General features: G+C 42.6%; 1 protein-coding gene across 1 annotated transcript in view; it reads right to left on the bottom strand.

The window, feature by feature from the left end:
• Positions 1 to 18895, bottom strand: part of rap1gap2b (RAP1 GTPase activating protein 2b) — a 36756-nt gene extending 17861 nt beyond the window's left edge. Inside the window, exons 1-10 of the mRNA XM_039006196.1 lie at positions 18821 to 18895; positions 17111 to 17146; positions 16032 to 16064; positions 15589 to 15828; positions 13578 to 13681; positions 11105 to 11183; positions 10890 to 10943; positions 10713 to 10796; positions 10498 to 10598; positions 8903 to 9032 (exon numbers count right to left, since the gene is read on the bottom strand). Of these exons, the coding sequence (XP_038862124.1) occupies positions 8903 to 9032; positions 10498 to 10598; positions 10713 to 10796; positions 10890 to 10943; positions 11105 to 11183; positions 13578 to 13681; positions 15589 to 15828; positions 16032 to 16064; positions 17111 to 17146; positions 18821 to 18826 (867 nt within the window). The 5' untranslated portion in view covers positions 18827 to 18895. The remainder of the gene's footprint in view (positions 1 to 8902; positions 9033 to 10497; positions 10599 to 10712; positions 10797 to 10889; positions 10944 to 11104; positions 11184 to 13577; positions 13682 to 15588; positions 15829 to 16031; positions 16065 to 17110; positions 17147 to 18820) is intronic.
• Between the last annotated feature and the right edge of the window lie 4646 nt (positions 18896 to 23541).

Here is a 23541-nt window from a genome sequence, read left to right as displayed (position 1 = left end):
TTTAGAGAGACAATGTAAAAATAATCTATGATTAAGGGGACTACAGTCAATCTGTTACTGGGCTCTCACCATCATCATTAGGCTATTCACATAATTAAAATGAATTCAAGTCACATGCACAATGCCCCGGGAGAAAAAAAGTGTTCTGATTGTATAACATTTTAAAATCCAATTGCTTGGAAAACACAACTCTACTGTTGTCATAGATGGAGAGAGGATGTTCTCAGCTTTCTGTAGGTCTACTTTTTATTTCTCAACTCAAATGTTGAGCTTAATATCAACTATTTTACAGAGAAGATAATGCGCATTGGTCATTACGAGTGCATAGGACTAATAGGGCGGTAGGATACATTTAACAGTTTTTTTACATTAAATGTTCTGTTAGATTAAAACAATTCCATATTGTTTGGAGAAAATGTTAATGAGCTGGTGCCACCAACTGAAAAACGATGTCTGAAATTGTTAGTCTGGAGCCTGCTACAAGGGGAATGTCCTCTGTATGAACAAGTTTTAATATTGTAGTGGACAAAGATGAGAAGAACATTGATTTGGCCAAATGCAGGCTACTGTGCAACTCGCTATTCAGGTAGGATGCAATTTTGGAACTTTAATTTATTTATTTGTTAATATTTTTAAATCACTTGTTTTATAATTATTGTTATTGTATATCATTGCTATTTTTGTAGGCCTATTTATTAATCTATTTAATCTAGTTCTTTAAATATGCAACAAGTGTTTTGCTTCATTCTGTTGAGACATTTTTGTTGGTTAAATTAAGTTTGATCTGTCTTTTTAATTGTGCTCCATATTTAGATTAAGATCGGTTATAAGTAGGGGAGACCGGGGATGGTTGTAACATGGGATAGTTGTAACACTCAATATTTCTAATCAGGAACAAGCTTGAATCATGTGACTCACTGTTCACATGCTCAATTTAGTCCTCAACCCTCATGTGAAGAAGTAAGACCCTGTGATAGGCTTTGATAGATTTTGAGGTAAGAAAGAAAATGTTTTGACCAAATTTTTGTGAAGGCATCATCTGCTTTGTAGTTAGATTCACTAAACATGTGAGGTTAATAACCAGTGTGTATATATACACTGAGTATAAAAAAAATGAAGAACACCTGCTCTTTCCATGACATAGACTGACCAGGTGAATAAAGGTGAAATCCTACGTCACAGCCACTGACAAAGCATATGCCTGCAATCCTTACATTGTAGCACAGCAGGAGAGAGTGGCTTCAGCACTGTAATGTAGCAATTCAGAGATCGATTTATAGCCATTAATCTAAAATAATTTAAAACAAAAACACTTTGTCATATACAGACAATATTAATATGAAATGAAAGGCTAGTTCCTAGTGAGTTCAGGAAGCCAAGCTAGAGCTATGTGAAACATTCATAGTGGTAGCGGCAGACATTTTATAATATTTGGAATGCATAAAAATCATTCACTTGAGTATTTGTCCTCAAAAGTGACTGCACCTGTCACACCCTGATCTGTTTCACCTGTCTTTGTGCTTGACTCCACCCCATTCCAGGTGTCGCCCATCTTCCTCATTATCCCCAGTGTATTTATACCTGTGTTCTCTGTTTGTCTGTTGCCAGTTCATCTTGTCTTGTCAAGCTTACCAGCGTGCTTTTCCGTGCGCCTGCTTTCCTAGTCTCTGTTTTTCTAGTCCTCCCGGTTCCGACCCGTTCTGCCTGCCCTGACACTGAGCCCTCCTGCCTGACCATTCAGCCTGTCTTGACCTCGAGCCTGCCTGCCCCCACTGTACCTTTCGGACTCTGACCTGATTAATGAACTTCTGTCTGTCCCCGACCTGCCCATTGCCTGCCCCTTGTATTTCAATAAATATCAGAGACTCAAACCATCTGCCTCCGGTGTCTGCATCTGGGTCTCGCCCTGTCTCATTATAACACCTCAGCAATTTATAACTATTTTTGAGATTAAGTTGAGATTTGAACCTCCGACAGTTGAATTTGAGTTGAGAAAGAATGCTTTAGGACTACCAGAGTTACTGCTATAATCAAACAATATAATGCTTATCTTTATAAGAAATATTCTGATAGAAAATGAACTATTTAGCCTCCTCATGTACGCCTATATCTGTATAGCAGACGCAGTAGCCTATCTGACATATCTATCTCTGTCTCTGGGCTAAGCCATAGCTTCTCTTCATTTATATTCATTTTTTTTATATTAATATCATAGAAAACAATAGGTTTTGCAAATGCTACACATCTAAACACAAGGAATAGTGTTTTTGTAATTAGTTGTAGGCTGTTTTTAAGGACACAAATGTGGCTCGTTTGGTGAACATCCCTCGTTTATTGATGGCGCTGGCTGTGTGGGTGGACGCCCTAATGGATTACACACCCAGTGCATATTGATGACCAGTAAATGTCTCAAATGTCCAATATATTTAAATCTTCTTGGTCACTAGTACGGAAACCTTGCTGTGCAGGTCAGTCATATTTCAGTCTCCAATTTTCAAATTGAAAAAAAAATGCAGACAATTGACACTTGGTGCCGATCACTAGTAGCCTAATAACACCCCTCTAAACTATGGCGAGATATTCAATGTTGCTGAGACACATCATGTTTGAGACCCTCAAGGGAATTGGCCCGAGTAAGCCGCTATGCAGAATATCTAATCCAGTTACTCCCAAAGGGCTGTCTACTATTACGAGGGGATACACGCTTCAGTTCGCTATGAAATCACCCTTTTTCTACAGGGCTCTACTTTCAATAGCCAACGGTGACTTAACTAAAGTCTCCGCCATGCAGCAGAAGTGTAACATCCGCAAGTTGGTGCATTTTTTTGTGTGTTTTTGTCGTGGAGATGTGATAATGGAATTTATATGCTTAAATTAATGATTAGAATATTCCACCCTGAAACCATATAAGTGTTTGAAATTGATTAGAATCATAAAATTATATTCTGATGATGTGTGTAGTTTTAGTCAGAATTAGGTTAAAACAATGTATCTGTATAGAGGAAAACCCCAGACTGTCTGAGCAAGGTGTAGCTCAAGATTTGAACTTGTATAGGGGGGGGGGGGGGGGGGGGCGAAGAAAGATACCGAGAACAGTTAGACTGTGTTTGAACCCACCTGGCAGGAACTGAGAAAACTTAGGAGGACAGGGAAGATTTCTCAAGGTTTCCCTAATCTCGGGGGAATGAAACTGCCGGCTTGGTAGTGATAAACAGTGGATACAACTCACCTACTGTTCGTGTGTATGTATGTGCGTATGATATCTACTGTTTGTGTGGAAGTATGTGCGCCGCTATAAAATGGATGTCTTTGTATTGTGGACTTCAGAGCGCTCTCGTGAATAAACATGTGACTATTGTAGGCTGGGCCTCTGTCTGTTTTCATTTCAACCAGTATTTTAGAAATTCTGGGTTGCAGACTGAGTAGTTAATTGAAGTTCAATTTATGAACATTGAAAACATAATTCTCTTAACAAGATGGTACGTTCCTACACTCCGTTTTCCATGGTCCTATGCTCCTTGCAGGATATTAAGGTCATTTTTCCGCTTTCTCGGCCTGCCGAGGCACGACAGTGGCCGTCCGAATACCCATACTGGGCTCCCCTGATTTAAATAAAAGTACCAAAAAAGTATAATACTTGTTTTGATGTATCGATGTATCACAGGATTTGGCCAACTCCTGTATCATAAAACATGCTCTCTGAAGCCAGGGTATTCCCAACATCAGCAACCCTCAGATGTTCCGTAAGTAAGAAGTACTTACCGAGAAAGTGTAGAGACACATTGAGTACTATTTAAACCATTTCACATACTATACAACTGTTAGTATAGCATGTGGAATTTTGAAAATAGTATTCTAAATGTGTCATCGAATGTGCGATTTCATTGACTCCCGCCATTTGTTCATTTTGGTACAGCGCGTCAATTATTCTGATTGTCAGCTGCTGTCAAAGCTCAGAAAAGACGAGTGAATTCTACTAGATAAAACACAGAAATGAGTATGCAGTTTAAGTATGTAGTATGCTAGAATGGGTATTCTAGCATACTAGAATGCCGGGGACTTTAATGCAGGGAAACTTAAATCTGTTTAACCACATTTCTATCAGCATGTTAAATGTACAACCAGAGGGAAAAAAACTCTGGACCACCTCTACTGCACACACAGAGACTCATACAAAGCTCTCCCTCGCCCTCCATTTTGCAAATCTGACCATAATTATATCCTCCTGCTTACAAGTAAAAATCTAAGCAAGAAGCACTAATGACTAGATCAATACAAAAGTGTTCAGATGAAGCAGATGCTAAGCTACAGGACTGTTTCACTAGCACAGACTAGAATATTTTCCGGGATTCCTCCGACGGCATTGAGGAGTACACCACATCAGTCATTGGCCTCATCAATAAGTGCATCGATGATGTTGTCTGCACAGTGACCGTACGTACATACCGCAATCAGAAGACAGGGATTACAGGCAACATCTGCACTGAGCTAAAGGCTAGAGCTGCCGCTTCCAAGGAGAGGGACTCGAACCCGGAAGCTTATAAGAAACGCCGCTATACCCATCCTGACAGGCTGCCCCCAGGTGGTAAGGGTAGGTAACAACATGTCCACCACTTTGAGCCTCAACACAGGGCCTCTCAGTGGTGCGTGCTCAGTCCCCTCCTGTACTCCCTGTTCACTCATGACTGCACGGCCAGGCATCACTCCAACACCATCATTAAGTTTGCCGATGACACAACAGTGGTAGGCCTGATCACCGACAACAACGAGACAGCCTATAGGGAGGAGGTCAGAGACCTTTCCTTGTGGTGCCAGGACAACAACCTCTCCCTTAACGTGATCAAGACAAAGGAGATGATTGTGGACTACAGGAAAAAGAGGAACGAGCACGCCCCCATTCTCATCAACGGGGCTGCAGTGGAGGAGGTTGAGAGCTTCAAGTTCCTTGGTGTCCACATCATCAGCAAACTAACATGGTCCAAGCACACCAAGACAGTTGTGAAGAGGGCACGAGCATCCTGACTCGTTGCATCTCTGACCGCAAGCGGTATCGGAGTGCTAAGTCTAGATCCAAGAGGCTTCTAAACAGCTTCTATCACCAAGCCTTAAGATTCCTGAACACCCAATCAAATGGATACCCAGACTATTTGCATTGCCCCCCTCACCCTCTTTTACATCGCTGCTGCTTTCTGTTATCATCTATGCATCGTCACTTTAATAATTCTACCTACATGTACATATTACCTCAACTAACCGGTGACCCCGCACATTGACTCTGTACTGGTACCCCCCGTATATAGTCTCGCTATTGTTATTTTACTGCTGCTCTTTAAAAACGCGTTACTTTTATTTCTTATTCTTATCCGTATTTTTTAAAACTTCATTGTTGAATAGGGGCTCGTAAGTAAGCATTTCCCTGTAAGGTCTACACTTGTTGTATTCGGCACATGTAATTAATACAATTTGATTTGATGTCACTTAGTAGTAAGAATTGTAACGCTGCTGGGTTTTTCATGCTCAACAGTTTCCTGTGTGCATCACGAATTGTCCACCACCCAAAGGACATCATGTCAACTTGACACCACTGTGTGAAGCACTTGAGTCTAGAGTTGGGCGATATACCGTCCTTCTCTCATCCCGGGATTTACAGTATTACCGGCTTAGAACACAAGGGGGCGCCAAAAAAGCCCACAAAAAATCCCATTGGGTGTCTATTACCAGAATGCTAAAATTAGCACATATTGAGAGTTTCCATGGAGGCTGCTAGCTAAATATGCTAAAGAGCGCAAAGACAGGCTCATAAAGTTATATATGTATACAGTTGAAGTCGGAAGTTTACATACACCTTAGCCAAATACATTTAAACTCAGTTTTTCACAATTCCTGACATTTAATCCAAGTACAAATTCCATGTCTTAGGTCAGTTAGGATCACCACTTTATTTTAAGAATGTGAAATGTCAGAATAATAGGAGAGAGAATGATTTATTTCAGCTTTTATTTCTTTCATCACATTCCCAGTGTGTCAGAAGTTTACATACACTCAATTAGTATTTGGTAGAATTGCCTTTAAATTGTTTAACTTGGGTCAAACGCTTCGGGTAGCCTTCCACAAGCTTCCCACAATACGTTGGGTGAATTTTGGCCCATTCCTCCTGACAGAGCTGGTGTAACTGAGTCAGGTTTTTAGGCCTCCTTGCTCGCACACGCTTTTTCAGTTCTGCCCACACATTTTCTGAAGGATTGAGGTCAGGGATTTGTGATGGCCACTCCAATACATTGACTTTGTTGTCCTTAAACCATTTTGCCACAACTTGGAAGTATGTTTGGGGTCATTGTCCATTTGGAAGACCCATTTGCGACCAAGCTTTAACTTCCTGATTGATGTCTTGAGATGTTGCTTCAATATATCCACATAATTTTCCTGCCTCATGAAGCCATCTATTTTGTGAAGTGCACCAGTCCCTCCTGCAGCAAAGCACCCCCACAACATGATGCTGCCACCCCCGTGCTTCACGGTTGGGATGGTGTTCTTCGGCTTGCAAGCCTCCCCCTTTTTCCTCCAAACAGAATGATGGTCATTATGGCCAAACTGTTCTATTTTTGTTTCATCAGACCAGAGGACATTTCTCCAAAAAGTACGATCTTTGTCCCCATGTGCAGTTGAAAACCGTAGTCTGGCTTTTTTATGGCGGTTTTGGAGCAGTGGCTTCTTCCTTGCTGAGCGGCCTTTCAGGTTATATAGGACTCGTTTTACTGTGAATATAGATACTTTTGTACCTGTTTTCTCCAGCATTTTCACAAGGTCCTTTGCTGTTGTTCTGGGATTGATTTGCACTTTTCGCACCAAAGTACGTTCATCTCTATGAGACAGAACGGGTCTCCTTCCTGAGCGGTATGGCGGCTGCGTGGTCCCATAGTGTTTATACTTGCATACCTTTGTTTGTACAGATGAACGTGGTACCGTCAGGCGTTTGGAAATTGCTCCCAAGGATGAACCAGACTTGTGGAGGTCTACAATTTTTTTCTGAGGTCTTGGCTGATTTCTTTTGATTTTCCCATGATGTCAAGCAAAGAGGCACTGAGTTGAAGGTAGGCCTTGAAATACATCCACAGGTATACCTCCAATTGACTCAAATGATGTCAATTAGCCTATCAGAAGCTTCTAAAGCCCTGACAACATTTTCTGGAATTTTCCAAGCTGTTTCAAGGCACAGTCAACTTAGTGTATGTAAACTTCTGACCCACTGCAGTTGTGATACAGTGAATTATAAGTGAAATAATCTGTCTGTAAACAATTGTTGGAAAAATTACTTGTGTCATACACAAAGTAGATGTCCTAACCGACTTGCCAAAACTATAGTTTGTTAACAAGAAATTTGTGGAGTGGTTGAAAAACAAGTTTTAAAGTCTCCAACCTAAGTGTATGTAAACTTCCAACTTCAACTGTAGGTAGGAGTCACCCAAATGTCATTGTGCAAATAAACAAAGTTTTGACGCATGCTTGTCTTAAGGAAAAACAGTGCAGGCTCTGGAGCAGCATGTGTACATGCTGTGTCTATGTGGAGTCTGGATTTCCTAGAGCAACTGGCCGCCTGACCTGCTCCGAGAAGATGGGGGAGGAGCAGACGGGGTCGAGAACGGAGAAGAGAAAAAACGCAAGGAAATAAAAAGATAGCTGTGGCAGCTGTACAGGTAACTCATCCAAAGGGCTTTGACTTCTCAAACACAGCTAATACAATATATGTCACCTTATTAATTCAGCCACTTACTTAGATAACTAGCAAGTTAAACTTAGGGGTCATGTTAACGCAGAATTCTTTGCTTTTCATGCAGATAAAATATATAAAACACAATAAGAAATAACTTGCTGTGTTTTGTAAACGCACAACTAAATGCTTCTTTTTGTGATTTCTGCTCGGCATTAGATTCATTTTGTGCTTCAGTTGCACTTCTCCACTCATGTGAATTTACAAATGGGCAATTTATGAGCAGACAGCGTTCTGACTGATGTCTAGCTACTTTTCCCTTGTACTTTTCTTGGTGTAGCCAGCCTACTTTTGTCCAGTAAAATGCAAGATTAACTTTATGCAAAACATTAGGAAATGCAGCTGACCACATTCTTTCTATGATAAACAGAAACATGATGGCCATTCATCATTTTTGCAAAAAATACCTTGCTTTTTCATTGTAAGCTAATTTACTTGTGTGGCTGCCAGCCAAATAGCGTTGCACTTGTGACTCAATATTAGAAAGGTGCTCTTAATGTTTTGTACGCTTAGTGTACACTCCCATAATTAAAAAAAAACGGGTACCGGGCTACCTTCAGACGAGATTCTCATCTTTCCATTGAGTGGTCATATTAGACTGTAGGTCAAATCGTTCGGACTCTACAGACGTTTTGGTGACAAGACCGATTTTTGGGATGTCTCATGTTCTGACAAACACCACTCTAGCTCTGTCACTTTTCACCACAGATGTGGAAGGCCACCATTGGCGGATGCGGTAAATTGAGATGCAGCCCATGCAATAGAACTGATATCGCTATCTTAAACAGACAGATTTTGATGGGGACTTTTTTATTATTATGCTAATTTGATTCAATAGCAAAACTATTTGCTGCTCTTGCCATGGCAAAACATGCACTAACTAGAGGTGAGGGGAGGTGGAGTCCTGCAGCATATCCAAGTGCCCTGATTGGTTGAAGGAACAGAGGTGTTAAGGGTGATTGACAGGGCTGCCTATCAGGTTGAAAGGGCCTGCCTTTTCTACAGAGAGAGTAGGCGGTCCTAGCAAACCCCCACATGTGATACATCTCAGTCATATTATCAGAGAACCCGGGGTTATGCAAGTAACCATACGTTTTCAGGAAGGTGTGTGCCGTTACGTGTAGGATTTTGTACCTGTTGCATGTCTCCCTCTGTGTAGGGCAGCTTGGTAGAGATGTGGAACATGATCTCCTGTTCTCTGTAGTCTGTGTAGACCGACTGTGAACCTGTCTGACCATGACACACATCCAGACCACCACGGAACCTACAGGGACAAGGAGAGAACGAACAGGGGGTTAGGATTAGAGCCTGTGTTGTTCCTAACTTCTCATTTCTTTACCTCTCACCGTCAACTCCCATTCTCTCTTTCTCTCTTTCTCTCTTTCTTTCTTTCTTTCTTTCTTTCTTTCTTTCTTTCTTTCTTTCTTTCTTTCTTTCTTTCTTTCTTTCTTTCTTTCTTTCTTTCTTTCTTTCTTTCTTTCTTTCTTTCTCTTTCATCCTCCCTCTACCACTCACTCTCCCCCACTCCCCCTTCCTATTATCTCTCTCTCTCTGTCTTTACCCCCCTTTCTCTCTCTGTCTCTCTTTCTCTCTCTCACTCACTCTCTCTGTGTCTCTCTTCGTCCCCCCCCCCCCCTCTCAATTCAATTTCAATTCAAGGGCTTTATTGGAATGGGAAACATATGTTAGCAATACCAAAGCAAGTGAAGTAGATAATAAACAAAAGTGAAATAAACAATAAAAATGAACAGTAAACATTACACTCAGAGAAGTTCCAAAAGAATAAAGACATTAAAAATGTCATATTATGTCCATATACAGTGTTGTATTTAAAAATTGCACTGTTGGTTAGGGCCTGTAAGTAAGCATTTCACTGTAAGGTGAAATACCTGTTGTATTCGGCGCACGTGACAAATACACTTTGATTTGATTTGTAATGCTGTGTAAATAATTAAAGTACAAAAGGGAAAATAAATAAACAAATATGGGTTATATTTACAATGGTGTTTGTTCTTCACTGGTTGCCTTTTTCTTGTGGCAATAGGTCACACATCTTGCTGCTGTGATGGCACACTGTGGTATTTCACCCAGTAGATATGGGAGTTTATCAAAATTGGGTTTGTTTTCAAGTTATTTGTGGATCTGTGTAATCTGAGGGAAATATGTGTCTCTAATATTGTTATACATTTTGCAGGAGGTTAGGAAGTGCAGCTCAGTTTCCACCTCATTTTGTGGGCAGTGTGCACATAGCCTGTCTTCTCTTGAGAGCCAGGTCTGCCTACGATGGCCTTTCTCAATAGCAAGGCTGTGCTCACTGAGTCTGTACGTAATCAAAGTTTTCCTTAACTTTGGGTCAGACACAGTGGTCAGGTATTATGCCACTGTGTACTCACTGTTTAGGGCCAAAAAGCATTCTAGTTTCCCTCTATTTTTTTTGTTAATTCTTTCCAATGTGTCAAGTAATTATCTGTTTGTTTTCTTATGACTTGGTTGGGTCTAATTGTGTTGCTGTCCTGGGTCTCTGTGAGGTCTGTTTGTGTTTGTGAACAGAGCCCCAGGACCAGCTTGCTTAGGGACTCTTCTTCAGGTTCATCTCTCTATAGGTGATGGCTTCTCTCCCTCCCTTCTCTCTCCCCCCCTCTCTCTCTCTCTGCCTCTCTCTCTCTCTTTACCCCGCCCACTCCCTCTCTCTCTCTGTCTCTATCTCTCTTTACCCCCCCCCCTCCTACCCTTTAAAGTCCTGTAGGTCTACAGTCTCTCCCAGTAAACTGAGGAACTCAGTGAAGGCTGGTGTCTCCTCACTGTTCCTAAACAACTCCTCCTCCGAAACCTGACAGACAGACATTGAGAAAAAGAGAATAGTGTCAGATTTATTTTTTTGGGCTTGTTATTAAAACCTAAACAGCATCGCTAAACTCCAGCACACACACAGAGCAAAACTCACCTGTCCAAACCTCTGGTAGATGACCCCAAACTTGAAGGTGGTGTTCACCTCATGTTCATCATAGCTCACTATAAGCTGAGAGGCCTGGTAAATACGCAGAGTAATCACTTAGAGCTGTGTTGTTGGTCATGGCGTGATATACTGCGTGTATTTCTGTGTATCTGATGTTGAGCTCACCTTGGGATACAGAACTGGACTGAATCTGAGACCAACAGCATCCTCACACAGCAGCTGAACACACCGAAACACACAACATTTAGTTAGGAAGATATGTACACCGTACATAGCTAGATCTTATCTCAATGAACCAAGATAATTAAACAATATTCATAGTTTGCCAATTCCTCCGGCAATATGGTGGTCCCCTGTGGTTTCTGTAGTGGTTTGGTTACCTTGGCTAGTTGAGGGACACTAGGCAGCTCAGGAAGTTCTGCTAGAGAGATCCTATCATACATTGTTTTCATCCTAGACCTGAGAGAGAGAGAGAGAGAGAGAGAGAGAGAGAGAGAGAGAGAGAGAGAGAGAGAGAGAGAGAGAGAGAGAGAGAGAGAGAGAGAGAGAGAGAGAGAGAGAGAGAGAGAGAGAGAGAGAGAGAGAGAGAGAGAGAGAGAGAGAGAGAGAGAGAGAGAGAGAGAGAGAGAGAGAGAGAGAGAGAGAGAGAGATATGCATTGTATGGCAACTGCTCGGCCTCCGACCGCAAAGCGCTACAGAGGGTAGTGCGTACGGCCCAGTACATCACTGGAGCCAAGCTCCCTGCCATCCAGGACCTCTATACCGGCGGTGTCAGAGGAAGGCCCTAAAAATTGCCAAAGACTCCAGCCACCTTAGTAATAGACTGTTCTCTCGCATGGCAAGCGGTACTGGAGAGAAACGGCTTAACAGCTTCTAGCCCAAGCCATAAGACTGCTGAACAGCTAATAAAATGCTTACCCAGACTTTTTTTACGCTGCTGCTACTCGTTGTTTATTATCTATGCGTAGTCACTTTGCCCCTGCCTACATGTACATACACTGCTCAAAAAAATAAAGGGAACACTTAAACAACACAATGTAACTCCAAGTCAATCACACTTCTGTGAAATCAAACTGTCCACTTAGGAAGCAACACTGATTGACAATAAATTTCACATGCTGTTGTGCAAATGGAATAGACAAAAGGTGGAAATTATAGGCAATTAGCAAGACACCCCCAAAAATGGAGTGATTCTGCAGGTGGTGACCACAGACCACTTCTCAGTTCCTATGCTTCCTGGCTGATGTTTTGGTCACTTTTGAATGCTGGCGGTGCTCTCACTCTCGTGGTAGCATGAGACGGAGTCTACAACCCACACAAGTGGCTCAGGTAGTGCAGTTCATCCAGGATGGCACATCAATGCGAGCTGTGGCAAAAAGGTTTGCTGTGTCTGTCAGCGTGGTGTCCAGAGCATGGAGGCGCTACCAGGAGACAGGCCAGTACATCAGGAGACGTGGAGGAGGCCGTAGGAGGGCAACAACCCAGCAGCAGGACCGCTACCTCCGCCTTTGTGCAAGGAGGTGCACTGCCAGAGCCCTGCAAAATGACCTCCAGCAGGCCACAAATGTGCATGTGTCAGCATATGGTCTCACAAGGGGTCTGAGGATCTCATCTTGGTACCTATTGGCAGTCAGGCTACCTCTGGCGAGCACATGGAGGGTTGTGCGGCCCCACAAAGAAATGCCACCCCACACCATGACTGACCCATCGCCAAACCGGTCATGCTGGAGGATGTTGCAGGCAGCAGAACGTTCTCCACGGCGTCTCCAGACTCTGTCATGTCTGTCACATGTGCTCATGTGCTCAGTGTGAACCTGCTTTCATCTGTGAAGAGCACAGGGCGCCAGTGGCGAATTTGCCAATCTTGGTGTTCTCTGGAAAATGCCAAACGTCCTGCACGGTGTTGGGCTGTAAGCACAACCCCCACCTGTGGACGTCGGGCCCTCATACCACCCTCATGGAGTCTGTTTCTGACCGTTTGAGCAGACACATGCACATTTGTGGCCCGCTGGAGGTCATTTTGCAGGGCTCTGGCAGCGCACCTCCTTGCACAAAGGCGGAGGTAGCGTTCCTGCTGCTGGGTTGTTGCCCTCCTACGGCCTCCTCCACGTCTCCTGATGTACTGGCCTGTCTCCTGGTAGCGCCTCCATGCTCTGGACACCACGCTGACAGACACAGCAAACCTTTTTGCCACAGCTCGCATTGATGTGCCATCCTGGATGAACTGCACTACCTGAGCCACTTGTGTGGGTTGTAGACTCCGTCTCATGCTACCACGAGAGTGAGAGCACCGCCAGCATTCAAAAGTGACCAAAACATCAGCCAGGAAGCATAGGAACTGAGAAGTGGTCTGTGGTCACCACCTGCAGAATCACTCCATTTTTGGGGGTGTCTTGCTAATTGCCTATAATTTCCACCTTTTGTCTATTCCATTTGCACAACAGCATGTGAAATTTATTGTCAATCAGTGTTGCTTCCTAAGTGGACAGTTTGATTTCACAGAAGTGTGATTGACTTGGAGTTACATTGTGTTGTTTAAGTGTTCCCTTTATTTTTTTGAGCAGTGTATTACCTCAATTACCTCGACTAACCTGTACATTTACTCGGTACCGGTACCCCCTGTACATAACATTTTTTAATTTAGTTTAATTTAGTAAATATTTTTCTTAACTCTTATTTTTCTTAAAACTGCATTGTTGGTTAGCTTGTAAGTAAGCATTTCACTGTATTCAGTGCATGTGACAAATACAATTTGATTTGAAATCGTGCATGTTTTTCTTACTCATGTTAAGTGTGAGCTGTCACAAACGGTGTGTAATGATCAGTTGTGTTAAGGAGTGTTGTGTTCTTACCTGAGGATGACATGTAGATACTCCTGACCCTTCACTTCCTCGTGTTTCACAGACAGAATGAGGTTGCCATGACTACTGGCCATGCAGTAAAAATTCAAGTGGTCCTATCACATAAAGAGGGAATTGGACAACAGTTATAGGAGACAGACAGACAAGCACGAAAAAAATATAGGACAACATGAACAGTACATAACACTGAAAGAATAGGACAGTGTAAGTGTTTATACTCTACAGAGTCAGAGAGAACGGTTAGAATGTGATGCATTAACAGAAAGTATAAGACCCATAGGGCTCTGGTCAAAAGTAGTGCACTACAGTGCCTTCAGAGACTATTCACACCCCTAGACTTTTTAAAATGTATTACGTTTAAAAAAAAATGTCACTGGCCTACACACAGTACCCTATAACACCGATGTGGAATTATGTTTTTCATAATTGTCTTGAGTCAATAAGTATTCAACCCCTTTTGTTATGGCAAGCCTACATACATTCAGGAGTAAAAATGTGCTTAACAAGTCACATAATAAGTTGCATGGACTCACTCCGTGTGCCATAATAGTGTTTAATAACATGCTTCTAAATGACTGTCTCATCTCTGTACCCCCACACATACAATTATTTGTAAGGTCTTTCAGTCAAGCAGTGAATATCAAACATAGCTTCAACCACAAAGACCAGGGAGGTTTTCCAATGCCTCACAAAAAAGGGCACCTATTGGTAGATGGATAAAAATAAGAAAATGCAGACATTGAATATCCCTTTAAGCATGGTGTAGTTATTAATTACACTTTGGATGGTGTATCAGTACATCTAGTCACTCCAAAGATACAGGCGTCCTTCCTAACTCAGTTGTCAGAAAGGAAGGAAACTGCTCAGGGATTTCACCATGAGGCCAATGGGGACTTTAAAACAGTTACAGAGTTTAATGGCTGTGATAGGAGAAAATTGAGGTTGGATCAACACCATTGTAGTTACTCCACAATGATAACCTAATTGACAGACTGAAAAGAAGGAAGCTTGTACAAAATAAAAATGTATATGGGTATATGGGTATGCTTGTAATCGTTAAGGACTGAGGATTTTTTCAGGATAAAAAAAATGGAATTGAGCTAAGCACAGTCAAAACCCTAGAGGAAAACCTGGTTCAGTCTGCTTTCCACCAGACACTGGGAGATTAATTTACCTTTCAGGAGGACAATAACCTAAAACACAGGGGAAAATCTACACTGGATTTGCTTACCAAGAAGAAAGTGAGTGGCCGAGTTAGAGCTTTGACTTGAAACTGCTTGAAAATCTATGGCAAGACTTGAAAATGGTTGTCTAGCAACTATCAACAACCATTTTGACAGAGCTCGAAGAATTTTGAAAATAATTTGACAACAACCAATTTGACAGAGCGTGCAGAATGTTTAAAAGAATAAAGGCCAAATGTTGCACAATCCAAGTGTGGAAAGCTCTTCGAGACTTAACCAGAAAAACTCACAGCTGTTATCGCTGCCAAAGGTCATTCTATTGACTCAGGGCGTTGAATAAATATCTAATCAAAATACATCTACATATATATATATTTTTTTGTTTACAAATGTTAGAATTTTTATTCCACTTTAACATGTGTAACCTTTTTTTACCTAGGCAAGTCAGTTAAGAACAAATTCTTATTTACAATGACGGCCTACTGGGGAACAGTTCAGGGGCAAAATGACAGATTTTTACCTCGTTAGATTGGGGATTTGATCCAGCAACCTTTTGGTTACTGTCCCAATGCTCTAACCACTAGGCTACCTGCCGCCAACATTACAGAGTATGTTGTGCCGATCATTGACAAAAAATGACAATTATTGAATCCCACTTTGTAACACAACAAAATATTGAAATAGTCAAGTGGTGTGAATACACTCTGAATGCATATTGGGAATATGGTGCATTTCGAGAGGCACATTAGGCAGCACAGTATTTAAATGATTGACATGTTACATGTCAGAGAAAAAAGTGGTGTTCCCATGGCACTGACCTTGCCCAGGAAGTGCTTCCTGTAGGCGCGTGCTGCGTCGTTACTCTCCAGCCGGTACCCATAACCCACTAGGGCAGCGTCCCCCTCTTGCCCTTCTCCTTCCCCTCCATCGTCCCCCCTGTCACACAGGTTGGGGTACCGAGAAGGGGGTGTGGGGACGATGGCGTCAGGGTCCTCGATCCAGTATCCCCCAAACTCTGGCAGGATCACCTGGGGGTACGGACCACCCCTCTCCAGCACCTGGGGAGGGACAAATAACAGAGTAAGAACCATCCTCTGTGTGTGTGTGTGTGTGTGTGTGTGTGTGTGTGTGTGTGTGTGTGTGTGTGTGTGTGTGTGTGTGTGTGTGTGTGTGTGTGTGTGTGTGTGTGTGTGTGTGTGTGTGTGTGTGTGTGTGTGTCAGTGTGTCAGTATGTCTGCATGTTATCAGTTTGCTGACGTACCTCCTCTATCCTGGGGTATGGGATGTAGTCATCCTGTAAGAGAGAGTGGAATCAGGTTCAGCTGTACATAGAACACACACACACAGTAGTCTGTATAAAGATTTGAAAAGCAGCTAACACAAAGGACAAGATGAGCTCGACACAAAATGAATATGACCATGAGGTGTTTTTTGTCTTTCTCTTGTAACAATGTAGTATGAATAAATTTGTGCTTTATGTTTTTACACCACAAAGACAAGCAAACTCACATGCATTACTGTCTGAACTAAAAGCTCCAAAAAACTTTACTTGACTTTTCAAATCATTGGTGAATGGGATAAGGACCGCCAAAATGAATGAATGACAACAGAGAATATGAGTTTGTAAATAAAGAGGTATGAAAGTCATTCATAGTCAATTTCCACTATATACAGTATATTCAGTGAACGGATGGATATGAGGACAGACAGACAGACAGACAGACAGACAGACAGACAGACAGACAGACAGACAGACAGACAGACAGACAGACAGACAGACAGACAGACAGACAGACAGACAGACAGACAGACAGACAGACAGGTAGGCTGTCCACACCTTCAGTCTCTGAGGACCAGCCACTGTTTTTTCTGCTACCTCTGGTACCTGCTTAGGGGAGTTAGGGGTTATACGTGCAATGTATGGGGTAGATGTTAGAGGTCAGGGGCAGAGGGTTGGGGGGTTGGGTAGATCGGTATGGTGTGATTTGGAGGCAAGGGGTTAGGATGTAAGGGATAGAGGTTTCGGGAAAGGATGTTGGATATTTATGAGGGTGAGATGTTTGGAGTTGTGATTGATGAGAATAAGGGTTGTAGGCGTTAGAAAGCACAAATAAGAGAATATTAAAAGCGTAGTAGTAAGAGTGTAGAGTGAGTGGTTCTGAAACCTTGTTGCTATATATAATGACTGACAATGCATTCTGGGAAGTGTCAAAAGTCATGAACCCCCTGATGACCTCATGGTAACCTTTGACCTATGACATTATTATCAGTTCTGTTGTCACCTGGAGGATTCTGGGTTATTAATCAGACAGACACAGACGGCAGGAGTTCCATGCTTACCTCCATCTTCTCCATCATGTCGAAGAAATGGGCAGACTGGGGAGAGAGAGAGAGAGAGAGAGGTGAGATTCTTTCTCACTCTTTTTAAAGTCATTTTTTGGGCCATTTCTCTGACATCGCTTCTTCTCACATCACTTCCTGGTCCTGACTGAACTGCAGCGGAGAGGAAGAGGCAGAGCGAGAAGTTTTACTCAGTCCAAAATCTGTCCAAGTGAAAATAACTTGGCATACTGCCAAGTGAGGAGTTTTTGTATGGGGGTCAATGAGAGAGTGTTGAATTTAGTCAAGATAAAAATGTATTGTTATTTTTATACATGAGGCTTATTTGATCGAGTAGAAGTTTGGTAATGCTTAGGTTGTTCTAGTGTTCTGATATAAATGTGATGCAAGTGACATCCCGGCAACTTTGAGAAAAAACACTTTATATCGGAGTTGTCCCTGTTGAAATTCGAGATGACCTATGCATATTCATGAGGCTAGCATAGCATCTCATTCTCCATTTAATATGTCAATACCTCTCATAGAATATTCTAAAATGTATTAAAATAACGAGATGTATCCACCAATCCAAAGAAAGGAATAGGCGGGAGCTTGACAGCCCGCCGTTCCACTCGGTGGTCAACGAATCCAATTGTTAGGGTGGAGACACAAGCATCTCATCATTATACCCAGTATCTCTGGCTGCAGAAGCAGCAGAGACACATCACTCCCTCCCAGGCCGGACTCGGATGACCCAGCATTTCACTGAAATAGACCCTGACTGTAGACTGTACTCTAACAGCTATTATAAACTGTGTGGTTTGAGCCCTGAATGCTGATTGGCTGAAAGCTGTGGTGTATTTAAGCAATCAGGAATGAGGAGCTGTGGTATATGGCTAACGGCTGTTCTTAAGCACGATGCAACGCGGAGTGCCTGGACACAGCCCGTGGTATATTGGCCATATATCACAAACCCCTGAGGTGCCTTATTGCTATTATAAACTGGTTACCAAAAACAAATTACGTTGGTAACCAGTTTATAATAGCAATAAGGCACCTCGAGAGTTTGTGGAATATGGCCAATGTACCACAGTTAATGGCTGTATCCACCCACTCCGCTTGCGTTGTGCTTCAGAACAGTATTCATATCCCTACTCAGCTGCGTGCAATCTGTATATTGTTGAAATGTCCAGCTGAACAACAGCCAACTCCTACATTACACATACTGCAGACATAGTAGGATCTGTACTGCAGTAACGTTTGTCTCTATGAACGCTTATACCTAGGAGTGTTGATTTCACACACACAGAACCCAACACACATTTACAGGCACTCTCTCACACACAATCATCACCTACAGTATGCTGTGGCACAAGAAATCAATGGTTGAGAACGCAATGCCGCTAACGGATATACATTTACATAAGTGTACACATTCAAAACGTCATACTACCTGCTGGGGATGGTCAGTCACTTAGAAACTGGTTCTCTCTCCTTCTCAATTCTCTATGCCTGTGTGGGTGTGTGTATGTGTGCGTGCGTGCGTGTTTCTATGTGTGTGTGTGTGTGTGTGTGTGTGTGTGTGTGTGTGTGTGTGTGTGTGTGTGTGTGTGTGTGTGTGTGTGTGTGTGTGTGTGTGCGTGCATGCTTCTATGTGTGTGTGTGTGTGTGTATGTGTGCGTGTGTGTGTGCGTGCATGTTTCTATGTGTGTGTGCATGAGTGTGTGTTACCTTCATGGTGGGGGGTGCGGTGCGCGGAGGAGAGGGGGGGCAGTCAGCCAGGGGAACATTAGAGATGGTCAGCAGCTCTCTCTCCTGCTTCCTAAAACAATCAACAGCAACAATAAAACGGTTATCACTCCTACAGTACACCTTTAAAACGGTCCTCTCTCTGTCTACCTCGTTCTATCACAAACACACACAACAATCAGTATGTGTACTAAACTTCTCTGTGCGACACAGAAATTAAATATGTCCTAGTTTGACCATTGCTATCATCAGCACGGTGAAAAAAGAGAGAAAGGGAAATTCAAAGAGAGACAGAGAGAGAGACGGGGGGAGAGAGAGAGACGGGGGAGAGAGCTAGAGACGGGGGGAGAGAGAGAGAGAAAGAAAGAGAGACAGAGAGAGAGACGGGGAGATAGAGAGACAGCGAGAGAGAGAGAGACACACACACACACACACACACACACACACACACACACACACACACACACACACACACACACACACACACACACACACACACACACACACACACACACACACACACACACACACACACACACACGTACACACACACCTATTGTACTAGAATTTACTTGTTCAATGAATAGGAATGTTTATATATATAACAGAAAGAATGTTAGCTGTTATCCTGTTTATCTCACTCTTAACAACTTATTAGTTAGTAGTTACTGTATTTCTGACTGCTATTCTTTCTTTTTGCAACATGAAATCACTATCAGTTAGCATGTGGAACATTCAGTGCCTAAACTCATCAACCTTTGGACTGAAGAGTTTAGCACTGGAGTTCAACAAAAATCTTAAGGATGTTGACGTCATCATTCTGCAGGAGACATGGTGTAAGGCTGACATTGTCACTCACTGCCCCACAGGCTACAGAGAGGTAATTGTGCCGTCACAAAAACACAGCTCTGTCAATAGAGGCAGAGACTCTGGAGGACTGATCATTTGGTACAAATCCAAACTACAACATCTAATTGATCCCCTCAAAATGGGCAAATATCACATTTGGTTAAAACTAAAAAAATAACTTGTACTGACAGAAAAAGATGTGTTCCTTTGCGCAATATATATCCCCCCCTCAGAATTCCCATATTACTCAGAGGAGATCTTCCCCACCCTTGAGGAAGAAACGTGCCATTTCAAATGCGCGCACAGGAACACCACCTGATCTAACGACCACACGAGGGGACAGCTTTATTACAGGCCATACTGTTTCTAACTGTCTTAATCTCCCCCATAGAAACAACAGTGACAGCACCGTCAACAAAAACGGATTGGATCTTTTGCAGCTCTGTAGAAGCCTGGGTCTGTACTTTGTCAATGGTAGGTTACGGGGGGACTCTTTGGGGAGATTCACCTACTGCTCACCTCTTGGCCACAGTACAGTAGACTATATGATCACAGACATTGACCCTTTCTCTCTCAGCTCATTCACTGTCAAGCCACTAACACCTCTGTCTGATCACAGCCAAATTACGTTGTTCCTCAAAAGAACAGACATGGAAACAACCACACATTCACAGCCCAGTAAGCTGTACAACATCAGAAATTCATACAGATGGGCCCAAAACAGCACAGAAGAATACCAGAAAGCAACCTGTAACCAAAAAAGAAGCACAATTTAAATTGATAAAAAACTAAACAAAAAAGATCACAGATGACAACTGGTTTGATGCAGATTGTAAAATTATAAGGAAAAAAATTAGAACACTACCCAACCAAAAGCACAGAGACCCAAATAATGGTGAATTACGCCTTCATTACTGTGAGACTTTAAAACTCTATAATCGTACACTCAGAACCAAAAAAGCACAGTACAACAGCAAGCAGCTGACACTAATTGAGGAGTCCATAAACACAAACAACTTCTGGCAAAAAAAACTTTAAAAAATGCACATTTGTGGCCTGCTGGAGGTCATCTTGCAGGGCTCTTGCAGTGCTCCTCCTTGCACAAAGGCGGAGGTAGCGGTCCTGCTGCTGGGTTGTTGCCCTCCTACGGCCTCCTCCACGTCTCCTGATGTACTGGCCTGTCTCCTGGTAGGGCCTCCATGCTCTGGACACTACGCTGACAGACACAGCAAACCTTCTTGCCACAGCTCGCATTGATGTGCCATCCTGGATGAGCTGCACTACCTGAGCCACTTGTGTGGGTTGTAGACTCCGTCTCATGCTACCACTAGAGTGAAAGCACCGCCAGCATTCAAAAGTGACCAAAACATCAGCCAGGAAGCATAGGAACTGAGAAGTGGTCTGTGGTCACCACCTGCAGAACCACTCTTTTATTGGGGGTGTCTTGCTAATTGCCTATAATTTCCACCTTTTGTCTATCCCATTTGCACAACAGCATGTGAAATTTATTGTCAATCAGTGTTGCTTCCTAAGTGGACAGTTTGATTTCACAGAAGTGTGATTGATTTGGAGTTACATTGTGTTGTTTAAGTGTTCCCTTTATTTTTTTGAGCAGTGTATATTGGCAATATGTGCAGCATTAAAATTGGTAAGAAAATAACATAATTTTTTAACCAGGGGCGGGCCCTTCGCCAGGGTTGCAATCTGAGCCCTGCACTCTTCAATATTTACATTAACGAATTGGCCACTATTCTAGAAAAATCCTCAGCCCCTGGTGTTAGTCTCCACAATTCAGAAGTTAAATGCCTACTGTTCGCAGATGACCCATGCCTGCTGTCACCCACAGCACATGGCCTACAGTAGAGCCTGGACCTGTTAGAGCAGTACTGCCAGACCTGGGCCCCAAAACCCCCCAAAAATACTAAAATAATGATTTTTCCAGAGAAGATCCAGATCTCAGGGAATTAGACCAAAGTTCTCAATTGGTATAAAATATATAGAGTACTGTACACACTACAATTACTTAGGTTAAAAAATAAGCTCAACTGGACACCTTAATGAGGCAGTGAATGAACTGAGAGAGAAAGCACGTAGGGCATTCTACGCCATTAAAAAGCTAATTCAAATTGAAATACCTATTAAAATTTGGCTAAAACTAATTGAATATGTCATTGAACCAATTGCACTTTATGGCAGCGAGGTGTGGGGTCCACTTGCAAAACAAGATTTCATCAAATGGGACAAGCAACCCATTGAAACCCTGCATGCAGAGTTCTGTAAGATTCTCCTACATGTCCAGAGTTAAACTACAAACAATGCATGCAGGGCAGAATTAGGCCAATATCCACTAATAATAAAACCTCAAAAAAGAGCAATTAAGTTTTGGAAACATCTAAAATACAGTGACCCCCTCTCATATCATTACCAAGCCCTGCAATGCCAAGAGCTGAGCAAAGAAAGGAGTCCCCTCATCCAGCTGGTCCTGGGGCTGAGTTCACAAACCTGTTCTACTAACACACGGAAGCCTCAGGACCAGAACATCCAATCAATCAGAATAAACCAAATTACAACACAGTCAAAACAAAACTATATTGCTTATTGGGAAACACAAGCACAAACACAAAGCAAAATGCAGTGCTATCTGGCCCTAAATTGACAGTACACTGTGGCTAAATATTTGACCATGGTTACTGATCAAAACCTTAGAAAAACCTTGACAAAGTACAGGTTCAGTGAGCACAGCCTTGCCATTGAGAAGGGTAGACACAGGAAAACCTGGCTCCCTGTAGATGAAAGGCTGTGCAACCACTGCACAACAGCAGAACCTGAGACGGAGCTGCATTTCCTGACAAAATGTCAAAAATATAAAACAATTAGAGAGTGTAATTTTCCCAAATTTGAAACCCTTATTCAAGGTTTCAAAGACCTCTCTGATGAGGATAGGCTACCCGTCCTGTTGGGGGAGGACGCAGAGAGCTGTGGGTTGGCAGCGCACTACATTGCTGCCTGCCATAAGTTGAGAGACAGTGTCTGACAGACCAATCAACCTGCACATGTACTCTACTGTATGCTTATTGTTATTGTTCAATGTATGGTTATTTTGACCCTTGGTTATTGTTGTTACTGTTGTCCCGTTGACAATTTTGATTCTCATTTTTATTTATTTTTATATTGTAAATATCCAAAATAAGCTTTGGCAATATGTACATTGTTACGTCATGCCAATAAAGCGAATTGAATTGAATTGAATTGAGAGAGAGAGAGACGGAGAGAGAGAGACGGGGGGAGAGAGAGAAAGAGAAACAGGGAGAGAGAGACAGGGAGGAGAAAGAGAGACTGAGGAAGAGAGACAGAGAAAGAGAGAGAGAGAGAGAGAGAGAGAGAGAGAGGAGAGAGAGAGAGAGAAAGATAGAGAAATTATCTGTTCTCTATAAATACCAGGCCAATCACTCATAAGCTCTTTCTCTGTAAATAGACTGCATAGATTCTTCACTGAACTCACTATTACTAAAGAGACAAGAACACTTAATTTATTATAGGGGACTAACACACACACACACACACACACACACACACACACACACACACACACACACACACACACACACACACACACACACACACACACACACACACACACACACACACACACACACACACACACACACACACACACGCACACTTTTGGAGACTTGAGAAGAGGTTTTGCTCTCTGTGTGTCAGTTTAAATAATTGTGCTGTGCATGTCATTTTAGTGTGTTAGCAATTGGAAAAAACTGTAATGCTGTTACAATCAGTGCCAAGCTGGTGGTCCAGTTACTCTATTACTATGGTAACAGCAGACAGTACGGTTA

The sequence above is a fragment of the Salvelinus namaycush genome, chromosome 12 (assembly GCF_016432855.1).
Source record: "Salvelinus namaycush isolate Seneca chromosome 12, SaNama_1.0, whole genome shotgun sequence".
Classification (NCBI taxonomy): Eukaryota; Metazoa; Chordata; class Actinopteri; order Salmoniformes; family Salmonidae; genus Salvelinus; species Salvelinus namaycush.
The sequence above is the reverse complement of the archived record's forward strand: the minus strand, read 5'-3'. Positions and strand labels throughout refer to the sequence as shown.